The sequence below is a fragment of the Morone saxatilis genome, unplaced genomic scaffold (genome assembly GCF_004916995.1).
Source record: "Morone saxatilis isolate NCDOM2014 unplaced genomic scaffold, NCSU_SB_2.0 Contig2, whole genome shotgun sequence".
Classification (NCBI taxonomy): domain Eukaryota; kingdom Metazoa; phylum Chordata; class Actinopteri; family Moronidae; genus Morone; species Morone saxatilis.
This window is the reverse complement of record NW_023339762.1, coordinates 20,231,766-20,243,724: the sequence shown is the minus strand read 5'-3', so window position 1 is coordinate 20,243,724 and position 11,959 is coordinate 20,231,766. Positions and strand designations below refer to the sequence as shown.

Genomic DNA, 11,959 nt, shown 5'->3' with positions numbered 1-11,959 from the left:
TCTTAACCACTGAGCCCAATAGATCTTTGTGTTAAATAATTATTAAACACAAGGTCATTATTTTGGAGGAATTCTGGGTACTAAGTAATTATCTATCTCAATGGCACAGCAATGATGACTAACTGGACTGAACTATGGTCCTCTGCCTCAAACCTTCAGGCTACAATAGTAAATCCTTCTATATCTTCTTTTCTGTTTTCTTTTTTAAAATATATAGTTAGTTTTTCTTTAAATTGATTCATTAATCCTGTTTACATGCTTCCTGCCACACAGTGTTAGTAATATATAACAAATAGGCTATATATAGCATATATAGCAAATCCAAAGTATAACTCCAATAACTGTTCAAATCATCTTTATTTTATTGTATATTTGCAACAAACAACATATTTTTGTTGTTGTTGTTTTTTTAAAACAAAAACAAAAGAAATCAGGCCATCAATATATTTTTCTTCCATAAACTATAAGTCATAATAGTAAGGCTTACTATACAAACAATAAAAAAGGAATATAATCATATATCTACAAAAATGCAGCTTCTGGTCATGTATAATTTCACAAAGCAATTGGTAACCTATTTTTCTGCACAACAACTAATGAAGATAAGAAATAGAGGCTCTTGACCGGAAGATCTGGAGATGATTACTTCAGCCATCCAAAGGAGACGAGCTATGCTCCTGAATTTGTCTCCCAGTCTCTATCTGAAATTAACAGAAACAAAGAATAAACATTAACAAAAACTGAACAGAATTGCTCATAATGCAGGAAATAGAAACAGAAAGTGAAAAAAGATGCTTAATATGTCGTCTTTTACATCCCACTTTATTTAACATCATTAATCCCATCAAATATGGGACAACTTTTGTGTTTATTCTTCACAGATTGTACCTGTCATTTTCGTTCCCTCCTTGGTCTCAGCTGGAACGCCAATCCCGTACTCATTTTCAGCGGTGATTCTGAAGAAGTAGATTCCTCCCTCCTCCAGGTCAGACACCCTATAGGACAGTCGCCGGCACTTGTCAGTGAGTCTTGTCCACCCTTTTCTGCTGATGTCCCGTATATCTACAAGGTAGTTCTTGACAGGGGCTCCACCCTCATTCTCAGGGATGTCCCAGGAAACAGTGGCAGAGCTCTTGGTCACGTCTTTAACTGCTATACGAGTGGGCGGACCAGGTGAATCCAAAACCCTCACATTCAGTGTCAAAGAGGCAGACCCAGCAACGTTTTGCAGTTTGACTATGTATTTGCCAGAATCGTCACGTGTTGCCCCTTCCAGTGTGATAGAGGTGGCGGAGCTGCTGGTATTGATCAGTCCTCTGACTCTTAGATCTACATCTGCTTTGTCCCATGTCACATTGGGAACAGGTTTGCCCGTGAAAGGCACAGTCAAAGTGAAGGAGCTGCCATCCTTAACAAGCAGGGTCTTCCTCATCTCGGCAGTAATATCAAACCTGGGCTCCTCCTCTCTTTCCAAGGCCACTTGAGGATCTGTTTCAGGACTGGACTCGCTCATGCCAATCTTGTTTATGGATCTGACAATAAACACATATTCCGTCCCCGATGCGAGTCCACTAACTGTAAACTCAGTTTTATCTGTATTTTTGACACCAACAGTCCAGTCTTCTTCTGTTGATTTTCTGAATTCGACTTTGTATCCAGTCACTGCTGCTCCACCATCAAACAGCGGCTTGTTCCATGACAGAGTGATGGAGGACTTGGATGAATCGATTATGGTGGGTTTTGCTGGAGGGGAAGGTAGAAACTTTGGATCCTCTGCCAGAGTGAGTGAGCATGGGAGACTTGGTTCACTTAGCCCAGCAGCGTTCTCAGCAAAAACTCTGAATTCATACTCACATCCCTCATGTAGGCAGGAGGCCTTGACTCGTAGGTCATAAACTGGTTTCTTATTGACACGAACCCAACGAACACCCTGCTTCTCCCTCTTCTCTATAATGTAACCGCTGATGCGACTGCCGCCATCAGTGGCAGGTCGTTTCCAGCTGATGGTCATTGTATCACTGGTTGCACTTGTGACCTCAACATCTGTTGGAGCAGATGGGATAGTAAAGGGATCCATGGCCTTTATAGGTTCACTTTCCAATGTTTCACCTTCCCCATACTTATTCACTGCCTTTACCCTAAACAGGTATTCATTTCCTTTGAGCAGCTTGGTTATTTTGCAAGTAGTTGCCATCATGTCACCGTAGACAAGGATCCAAGCTACACGGCTGGTTTCACACTTCTCAACAATGTAGTACATGATCTCAGCCCCACCGGTCTCATGAGGAGGTCCCCATGACAGGGTGCATTTCTCTGCTGAGAGTCCAGACACTTCCAGTGGTCCAGCAGGTGGGCCGGGCCTGTCCAGGACCTTGCAGGTGATAGCCTTAGATATGGTACCACCTGTATTCTGTAGGGTCAGAGTATACTGTCCAGAGTCTTTCCTAACACTTTCTCTGATAAGTAGAGAGGTATGCGTCTTTGTTGCAGTTATTTCAACCCTTCCCTTGGTGCCAATATTTCTGCCATTCTTCAACCAAAACACTGTAGGGTTGGGGCGTCCAGAGATATCAGCATCTATTCTTAGGAGGTCTCCTGCTTTAACAACCACCACCTGTCTAAATTTGTCCTCCACAGTAATTTTGGGTGGCTCTACGTCGTGCTGCACCGTAACAGGTCCGGTGGTTTCAGAGGGGGCACTGAAGAGCTCAGCTGAATTTTTTGCAATCACACGAAAATCATACTGTTCATCCTCTGTGAGGCCAGTCACTTCCAAGAAGGTATCCAGTAAGTTGGTAAAGTTGCACTTAAGCCAGCAGCTATCTGGAAGCTCTTTACGCTCAACAATGTACCCAGTTATTTTAGCCCCACCATGATAATCTGGCTTGTCCCATGAGAGGGAAACTGAGCTGTTAGTTATATTGGTGACTGTGAGGTTGCGTGGTGGATCGCACTTGTCTCTCGCTGCCACAGGCTCAGATGTCTTACTGCATGGTCCAACACCAGCCATATTCTCAGCACAGACCCGGAACTCATATATCAGACCTTCTTCAACACTTGTCACCTTGAACTGGTTTTCAGACACTGGGTTTTTGTTTAACTTTGTCCACAAAATACTGCTATGATCTTTGCATTCAATATGATAACCAATAATAGGGCTGCCACCATCACTGTCTGGCTTACTCCATGCAACCACCATCACAGACTTTGAGGCATTCACAATTAGGAGATTGGTTGGTGGACCAGGGGGCTTAAAGGGATACTGGGCAACAATAGGATCAGACTCAACAAAGTGGCTTCTGCCGTAGCGATTCTCTGCAGCAATACGAAACTGATATTCATTGCCCTGTGTCAGACGGGAAATTTTGATTGACGTTCTGGCAACTGTAGCTGACACAGTCTGCCATATCGTGCTGCCTGTATCTCTCTTCTCAACAACATAATTACTAATTTGACACCCGCCAGTATAATGTGGGGGCTGCCATGACAAAGACATAAAGTCAGCACTCACTTCATCTAGACTGAGGTCACATGGTGGTCCAGGTCTTTCAAAAACATTAACAAAGATTTCAGCAGATGTGGTTCCAACCGAGTTGGCCAAGGTCACCTCATACATTCCAGCATCTATTCTGGTTGCGTCTTTGATAATGATCTGAGATGATGTGTCAGATGTGTACACATTTACCCTGCTTGTCTCTTTCAGCAGGTTGCCCTCTTTTTTCCAGGCTACTGTTGGCTGTGGCACACCCTTGAATGGAACATCAATCTTTAAATCATTTCCTGCCTTCACACTGAATGTGTTTGACAGCAAATTAATAATGGGCTCAGCACTAGTATCATTTATTGTAACAGGTGCCAAAAGGGCCTTTGGTTCACTTTTTCCCTTTTCATTCACAGCACTCACTCTGAAGAAATACTCCTTTCCTCTGGCCAGTCCATTAATAGTCACTTCCAGTGCTCTAGTCTCTGAACATATTGTCCATGTGTCATCTCCCTTAGTCTGCATTTCTACGATATAACGTGTGATTTTGCTTCCTCCATCATGGTCAGGCTTCTCCCAAGAGAGTCTTCCACTATTGCAAGTAACATCACTGAATGAGATTTTGCCAGGAGGCAGAGGAGCCTCAGACACTTTAACTGCCTCAGCAGTCTCCACTGGCAGTCCAGTGCCAAACTCATTTACAGCCAGGACACGGAAATAATAGAAGCATCCTTCCTGGAGATTGTCAATCTTATATGAGTTTCTCACACAGTTGCTACAGATGCTTGTGAATGCCTTCCTAGCCTCCTCTCGCTTTTCTATGATGTAGTGCGAAATCTTTGATCCTCCGTCAATGAGAGGTGCCTCCCAGGAAATGGACACAGAGTCTCTCTTTACATCCTTCACTTCTAAGTTTGTTGGTGCGCTGGGAGAGTCCATGACTCTGACATTGATAAATGCTGATTTAGAACCACTGTAGTTCTTAGCAGTCAACACATATTTTCCTGTGTCATTTCTATTGACATTCTCGATCAATAACACGGTGTAGGAGCTTGTTACCTCAATCTGAGCACGCTCACTGAGAGTTCCACCTTCCTTTGACCATTTAACCTCAGGCTCTGGCTTTCCTCTGATGGTGACAAAGAGACGTAATGTGGAACAGGCTCGAACACCAACAATCTTCCTCAAGGTAGTGTCTAACTCAATCTCAGGTGCCTCCAGCTTTTCAGCAGCTACTACGGACCCAGGCAGATCTACATGCTCTCCAACTCCAGCGGTGTTCATCGCACGTATACGAAAATTGTACTCTACATTTCCTCTCAGTCTCTTCACGGTGAAGTTTGTGTCCTCTACACCTGTGCTCGGTGAGCATGTGATCCATTCATCCTCTGCTGCTTCTTTCATATCAACTACAAATCCACTGATGGGTGCTCCACCATCATAGATGGGCTTTGACCAGGCAAGAGACACAGTACTGCTGGAATAGTCTGTTACTTTGGGGTTGGTAGGGGGACCAGGTGGGTAAGTAGCTTCACATACTTTTATATACTCACTTGGCTCACTGGGTGCACCCACACCAGCAGCATTCTCCGCCAATACTCTAAACTGATAGTAATGTCCCTCAGCGAGCGCTGTGCATCGGAAGCGCAAGTCATTTAGTCTTCTCTTGTTGCATTTAGTCCACCTGACACCTTCTTTGTCACGTTTCTCCAGGATGTAGCCATCAATCTCTGAACCTCCATCAGTCTCAGGCCTTTCCCATGTTAGCACTATAGAGTCGCCAGTCACAGTGCTGGCTGTCGGAGTAGAAGGTGCACTAGGTGTTGTAAAAGGATTTTGTGCAATGAAGGGTTCTGATTCTAGAAATTCACCAACACCAAATTTATTCACGGCAGCAATTCTGAATATATATTCTTTACCAGGCACAAGTTTTGTCACTTTGTAACTTACAGCTTCCACATGAGGCTCAACCGCTGTCCATGTAACACGGCTGGTCTCCCTTTTTTCAATGACGAAGTGGGAAACACTGGCACCACCATCATTCAAAGGGGGGTTCCAGTGAAGATTACACTTCTCTGCACTGACAATTTTCACCTTCAGAGGTCCATCTGGAGGACCAGGTCTGTCCAGGACCTTCACATTAACTGGGATAGATGTAGTTCCACCAATATTACTGAGGCTCAAGAGAAAGTGTCCCCCATCCACTCGTGTACAGTCCCTGACGGTCAAAGTTGTATGAGTGAGGCTGTTTTTGACTTCCATTCTTGGTGTAACTTTGTCAATTTCTTTTCCATCTTTCATCCATGTTACTTCAGGGAGGGGCTTCCCAAAGTAATCAGCCTCAATAACGAATGTCTCACCCGCCGGAACAACAGTAATACTCTTGAACTTAGGATCAATGAATGCTGTGGGTCCTTCAATAACATCTTGAGCGATGATGGTTACACTTTCTGAAGGCATACTCCAAACACCAGCACCATTCTTAGCAGTTACTCTAAACTCATAACTTTGGCCTCCTGTCAGGCCTGTGACTGTGAACTGATTCTCAATAACATTAGTGAAGTTTGCCTTCATCCACCTGGTATCTGGGAGCTCCTTCTTTTCAACAATGTAGCCTGTAATGGTGCTTCCACCATCATAGCTGGGTTTTGCCCATTGAAGTGTGATGGTGTCTCTAGTAATGACAACAGCTTCAGGTTTACCAGGTGGATCACAAGGGTCTCTTGCCACGTAGCATTCAGATATCTTGCTACATGGGCTAAGTCCAGCAATATTCTCAGCAAAGACTCTGAATTCATACTCAATGCCTTCCTCTAGTCCACTTGTTTTGAAGCGAGTGTCAGGTATAACAAGTTTGTTCAGCTTGGTCCATAAAATGCTGTTCTTCTCTTTGCGTTCGAGATGATAGCCGATGATGGGGCTGCCTCCATCTTTGGCTGGAGGCTCCCATTCAACCACCATGCTGTACTTTGTCACTGTGGATGCAAAAGGGCTGCCAGGAGCAGTGGGCACACTAAAAGGATATTGTGCAGTTACAATTGGAGAGGTGATTGCAGTACTCTTTCCATACCTATTTTCAGCAAATACTCTGAATTGGTATTCACTTCCTGTCTTGAGTTTAGTGACTTTGATTGTGGTTCTTACTGTCGTTGCTGACACAGTCTGCCATTCTGTATTTGTAGTTTCCCGTTTCTCCACTATGTAGTTGTCTAGGTCACACCCTCCTGTATATTCTGGTGGCCCCCAGGAGATGATAACGTAGTCAGAACTAATCTCATCAATCCTCACAGGGCCTGTGGGTGGGTCTGGCTTTTCAAGAACAACCACAGTGATTTCTCCTGTATATGTTCCAGCACTGTTGCTTGCTGTGATAGAGTATTGACCAGAGTGCTCCCTGGCACCATGTCTGATATGAAGAACAGTTAATGATGATGTATTTGAAATCTCTAGCCTCGATGTCTCTCTGACAGCTTGACCATCTCTTTGCCATTCAATCTTTGGTTCTGGGAGCCCAACCACTGGGATCTCTACTTTCAGATCTTGACCATTCTTGACAGTAAATGTGCTGAAGGTTATCTGGAGTTTTGGCTTAACAGCATTTTCCTTATCTGGGACAGGGTCAGATTCAACGTTATGGTTGTGTGCACTGTTCTCTGAAGAAGTGGCAGGTTGTCCTGGTGTGAGGAAAGAAAAGCATCAAATAAGCAGAAAATTAGATAATATCAGTGTGCAAAGCCAGACCACGTTCATGTGCTACTTGATAAGCCAAATGAATTTATATGACGTTTTAAAAGCATTTTAGTTAACATATTCATCTATTAAGTGAATTTCTATATTGATTAATTATTTTATTTATTTGTATGTATTTTAATTAATTGTGAATCTGAAATGTTGTCTTGTCATAAAAAAATATATTGTATATATATCACATACTGTGTATTAAGTGGGTCATAGATATGTCTGAAGACATTTTAAACTACCTTAAGTATACGTCTCTCTGAGCACAAATTTTATTCTAAGCCATTGGTAACAAACTTATCCAAGCCTCAAGATCTACATGCTAGTTTTTCAGACCTTCCAACTATACCTAATATTAATAAAACATTAATAAGAAAAAACATTTAACAAGTGAATGTCCACATTTATTTTGTTACACTTTATGAGTCTTATAATTCATACATAATTTAATTTTAATTTAAAAGAAGGTTTGAACATTCACTAAACTACACAGGGATAGGATGAGTGCATGACATACCTTGGACAATGACTGTGCAGGGTGGCTGGGAATCCATGGCTCCTTGTTGGAGATCAGTATCTGGTGTCGTATTTATATTTAGGGTCTGAGCGTTATCTTCTGCTGAGTTTCCCTTCTACAAAAGAGAATGGTACAAAACTGTCAGAGAAATTGAAATAAAAACAAGCAAACACAATCAGTGGAATGAGTTTGTTTCTTTTTTCTAAAAATGTTACGTTGTTTGGTTGTATGGAATGACCACATTAAAATTGTAATACATATTCAAACCAAATAGGATTTTGTTAAACTAACTTTAGTTATTTGAACCAGCTAGCATGTAGGTTATCTTAGTGGGTGTAATGTGTTGGTAATATAAACTCTTGATGGTGTTTAAAATAACTTGGCATGGCAGACCATACTGCCATCTGTTCTTCCAAACAGATAAAACTCTATTATTATCTTAAGCTTAAAGTTCACATGAGGTTTTTTTTTACTTTAGCCAGAAACACAAGAAGAAAATATTGTTAATCAAAAAGTAATTCTTAGATTTTCTTTCTGTTACTTATCTCAAAACTTTTAAGATATTATTGCTAACAAGTATTACATTACAGCTGTACTTACTTCGTTGTTGCTGGCTTCCATCCTCTCTCTTCTCCTTATTAATGTTAGAGAAAGAAAATGTGAATTCAGTTAATATCGTAGTTGAGATGCATAGACTGTGGTTAACTCTAAAACTCTGTGGCTGACATATACAGAGCTTTGCCAATCACTGGCTGCTTTATCTCCAAAAGCATGTGGTGACTAAAATAACCATGATGCCTGATTGGCCAGCTGCTCATTCTTTCAAAATGAGTTGAGCCTACATGGGTCAGCGGGGAAAAACTGGAAAGTGGCTTAACAGTGTAAGTATTGCACATACTATTCCAGTTACAAAGGGGTTTACCATATGGCTTTACAAGATATCTTCTTAATACATTGGTGTGTGTTTGTGTTTGTGTGTGTGTCCATTTGGGGGGTTGGGTTGGTTATATTTGAGCACATAATAAATGGACAAGAGCCTTCCAGAACAAATGATCAGCCACTACAATACTGTATGTGGGCGAAAGGTTACAAGACACTTACTTGTCCACCTGTTTACTGAAGCCTACAGTTACTTGATATTGAATAACCTGATACTCCTGGTGACATATTTCCTCCACGCATACAAGTGAAGGAAAATTAAACCTCTTTTTCTGTTTTTAGCAGGGACTTTGTGGACATCATCATCATCTCAGTGCTTTAAAAGTAATAAAGGGGTAACATGCAGTCACTCCTCAGAACTTATGAAGAACTGAAAAAACAATTTATTTATTTTACTATTTATATTATTTATGTTATTCCATTATATCATTTGTAATTATATAATTATCATTTATAATTTAAGTTATCTATCTTATATAGTGTGCCTTGTAAGCTATGTAGTGTTTACTGTAGTTATGATCTCCATTTTTTTTAATGTTTTTAAATGTATCATCCTTATTTAAATTCTGGTTTAAAGATGTGTGTGTAAGGATTCATTTATTTATCGCATTTCTACAACTCCTATCATTAGGAACCAATAAATGGAGAAAAATGCGTAAATAAAACGTACAACTTTTATTGGAACATTTATTCTGGAAGAAATGAACCGGAAATGCACCAATAGACACCAACGAAGAAGAACACGTGCGGCTCGCCTGCAGGAAATGTGTTAATAGAAGAAGAAAGCTAGCCGGCCTAGGAAAGAGAACATGGATAAATAAACGCAAATGAGAAAAAGAGTTTATCTTGTGCCTTATTAAAGGCGATTAATCCGCTGTTTGTTCCAAGATTTAGACACAGTTATATAGAGTTAAAATAAAAAAGGTGAGTACGCTGTCAAAACAAATCAACGCATGCTTGTGTCACTGGCAGACAATGAAACAACAACAAGCTGCTTACTTTGTGTAATGTAGAGTTGATTATTCTGGTATGAAGGTGGTTAATTAAAGGGTGGACGATGTGTAGACTGTATCCAGACTTTAAATAGCCTATAAATGTCTCCATTTGCACCATTAAAACACTATATTGCGTTAAAGATCATTTCAAAATGGTGATGCTGACAAGATTTAAAGCTCATTATACTGTTCATAGGCCCTGTGGGGTTATGATGGACACTGACAGCCTGCTTCAATTACTAAAATAACTTGCTGCCAATTGCTGTTCATTTCTGTTTTTATGCTTGCTGCAGCACAAATTGCCCACTTGTGACAGAAGATTAACTGCATTGAATTGAATTAAGTTTAATTTGAAGTTGTAAATAGAAGCTAAAAGATAACAATCATGAAAAAACACTTTATTAAGTACTCACAACTCAATTGCATTGTTTACAATAAGTCATCCCAGGAGGAGCCCCGTGAAGTTCACTGGTTGTGTGGATCTGCTAGTCAGTAAAGTTATGTGAAGTTTGGAAGCAGAAGAGGATATTAAATACACCGATGTGTACAATTCACCTGAAAAGTAGATTGTGGACGCCCACCCCTAGTTTTTTTTAGTGTTTCTGCCCTCCAATAATGTTACAGTCCTGATTTCTGAGCTGCCACTTTCACTAAGTTCTGGTTATTTGCAGCCCTAATGGCCACAGAGTCCACATGTAACAGAGTCTGGTGGTTCAGCAGGGTTAACTGACCCTACCATAGTGAACTGCGTTGTAAAATCTCATGCCTCACTGTTCACCTGCAGATCCAACCATGCCGCTCCAGTTTGTGTACAGCAACCAGGACTTTGTGACAGATGTGCGTCGCAGCAGTGGAAACAGTCTTGGGACGGCATCGCCACCAGTAAAGTTTGACACAACCATCCAAGCGGGCTGGACAGACAGGACGGAGAGGGGACTTTTCCGCTACCACCTGGGGGATTTACAAACACGTATCCTGCCAGGCCCACATGGCTACGTGGCCCAGTTGAATATTCAAAGAGGATTAGAGAGGAGAAAGCCGCAGGAGATACTGAGCATTCAGCAGGAGTTCAATGCCAAGCAGTTCAATTTTAACAAAATCAATCCAGAAGAGATCATATTCGAGATGATAAAGGACACTGAGGGAGGGAATGACAAAGTACAGTCGCATCAACCCTGCAGGATGGTTGTGCTGGTCAATGTCAGCCCTTTGGAGTTCGGACATTGTCTCTTTGTTCCAGATCCTTCGCGGTGTTTCCCACAAGTCCTGACGACGTTCGCCGTACAGGTTGGGATTGAATCTGTACTCCTGAGCTCTGATCCTGGCTTCCGCGTGGGGTTCAACAGTCTTGGAGCATTTGCGTCCGTCAATCATTTACACCTACATGGGTATTACCTGGACCATGAGCTCAAGATAGAATCTATGTCGGTCAAGCCACTGGCTCCTGAAAAGGGGTTTTATCGCTTGTTGGACTTTCCCAGAGGCTTTTTGTTTTACACAGACTCGGAGCGGGTGGAGGATGTAGCCAGAGCCATCTGTCGAGTCACAGACTTTCTTGTGGATGGTAACATTGCTCACAACCTGTTCTTGACTAGAGGTTGTCCGCCCTGTGATCGCAGACAGAATGAAGAGGATCACAGTTCAAGAAAAGGTGTTCGTATCGCTGTTTGGCCCAGAATATCGTGCTTCGGTGCCAAGGAGGAGTCTGCCTTCAATGTTGCTCTCTGTGAGTTGGCTGGACACTTACCATTTAAGAACAAGAAGGACTACGAACTCGCTACAGAGAACGATGTAATAGGTATCATCCAGAGGTATCTTCTGCCTGATGCAGAGTTTCGCACGTTGGAACAGCAGCTCACTCGTCATTTGATGGCTTTATAATGTATCAACCCACAAAGCCTTCTTAAATCCTGGTCATGGAGTTCAAATCAACTAGATTAGAAGCTACACATTCTTCACAATGTGCTGAAAATTAAGATCTGAAATGTGCTTTTGGTGATTTCAATTCAGAAAAAAAAGTCTTCACACTACATTCTATTCTGGGATCTATGCTAAATGTCCTGTCCTGTATCTGGCCAAAATATAACACTGGATGTGCACACAAATACCAAATATATTTATTAATGAGAAGATGGACTCGTGTTGTATTAAAACTGGTTTAAAATCTAAAAATATGTACGTTGTATTTATTTTGTGAGTTCCAGCTCCAAATCTTTCACAACACACATTTTGACATGCGGAATTAAGAGAAGTGCAGGTTGAATTAATAACATTATAATTGGATGTACA

General features: G+C 41.6%; 2 protein-coding genes across 3 annotated transcripts; one reads left to right on the top strand and one right to left on the bottom strand.

Annotated features, from left to right (window-relative positions):
• Positions 1 to 338: 338 nt before the first annotated feature.
• Positions 339 to 8,496, bottom strand: LOC118330528 (titin-like). The gene is made up of 4 exons (XM_035665098.1): positions 8,337 to 8,496; positions 7,737 to 7,851; positions 889 to 7,155; positions 339 to 701 (listed from the first exon to the last, which is right to left on the bottom strand). The coding sequence occupies exons 1-4, from the start codon at positions 8,355 to 8,357 to the stop codon at positions 670 to 672; spliced, it is 6,435 nt and encodes a 2,144-aa protein (XP_035520991.1). The 5' UTR covers positions 8,358 to 8,496; the 3' UTR covers positions 339 to 669.
• A 27-nt stretch (positions 8,497 to 8,523) lies between these two features.
• Positions 8,524 to 11,842, top strand: gdpgp1 (GDP-D-glucose phosphorylase 1). 2 transcript variants are annotated; one of them, XM_035665097.1, is made up of 2 exons: positions 8,524 to 8,617; positions 10,455 to 11,842. In XM_035665097.1, exon 2 carries the CDS (start codon positions 10,463 to 10,465, stop codon positions 11,549 to 11,551), a length of 1,089 nt encoding a protein of 362 aa, XP_035520990.1. In that variant the 5' UTR covers positions 8,524 to 8,617; positions 10,455 to 10,462; the 3' UTR covers positions 11,552 to 11,842. The 2 variants fall into 2 exon arrangements, with proteins under 2 accessions (XP_035520990.1, XP_035520989.1); XM_035665096.1 differs by lacking the exon at positions 8,524 to 8,617 and adding an exon at positions 9,387 to 9,599.
• Positions 11,843 to 11,959: the final 117 nt, after the last annotated feature.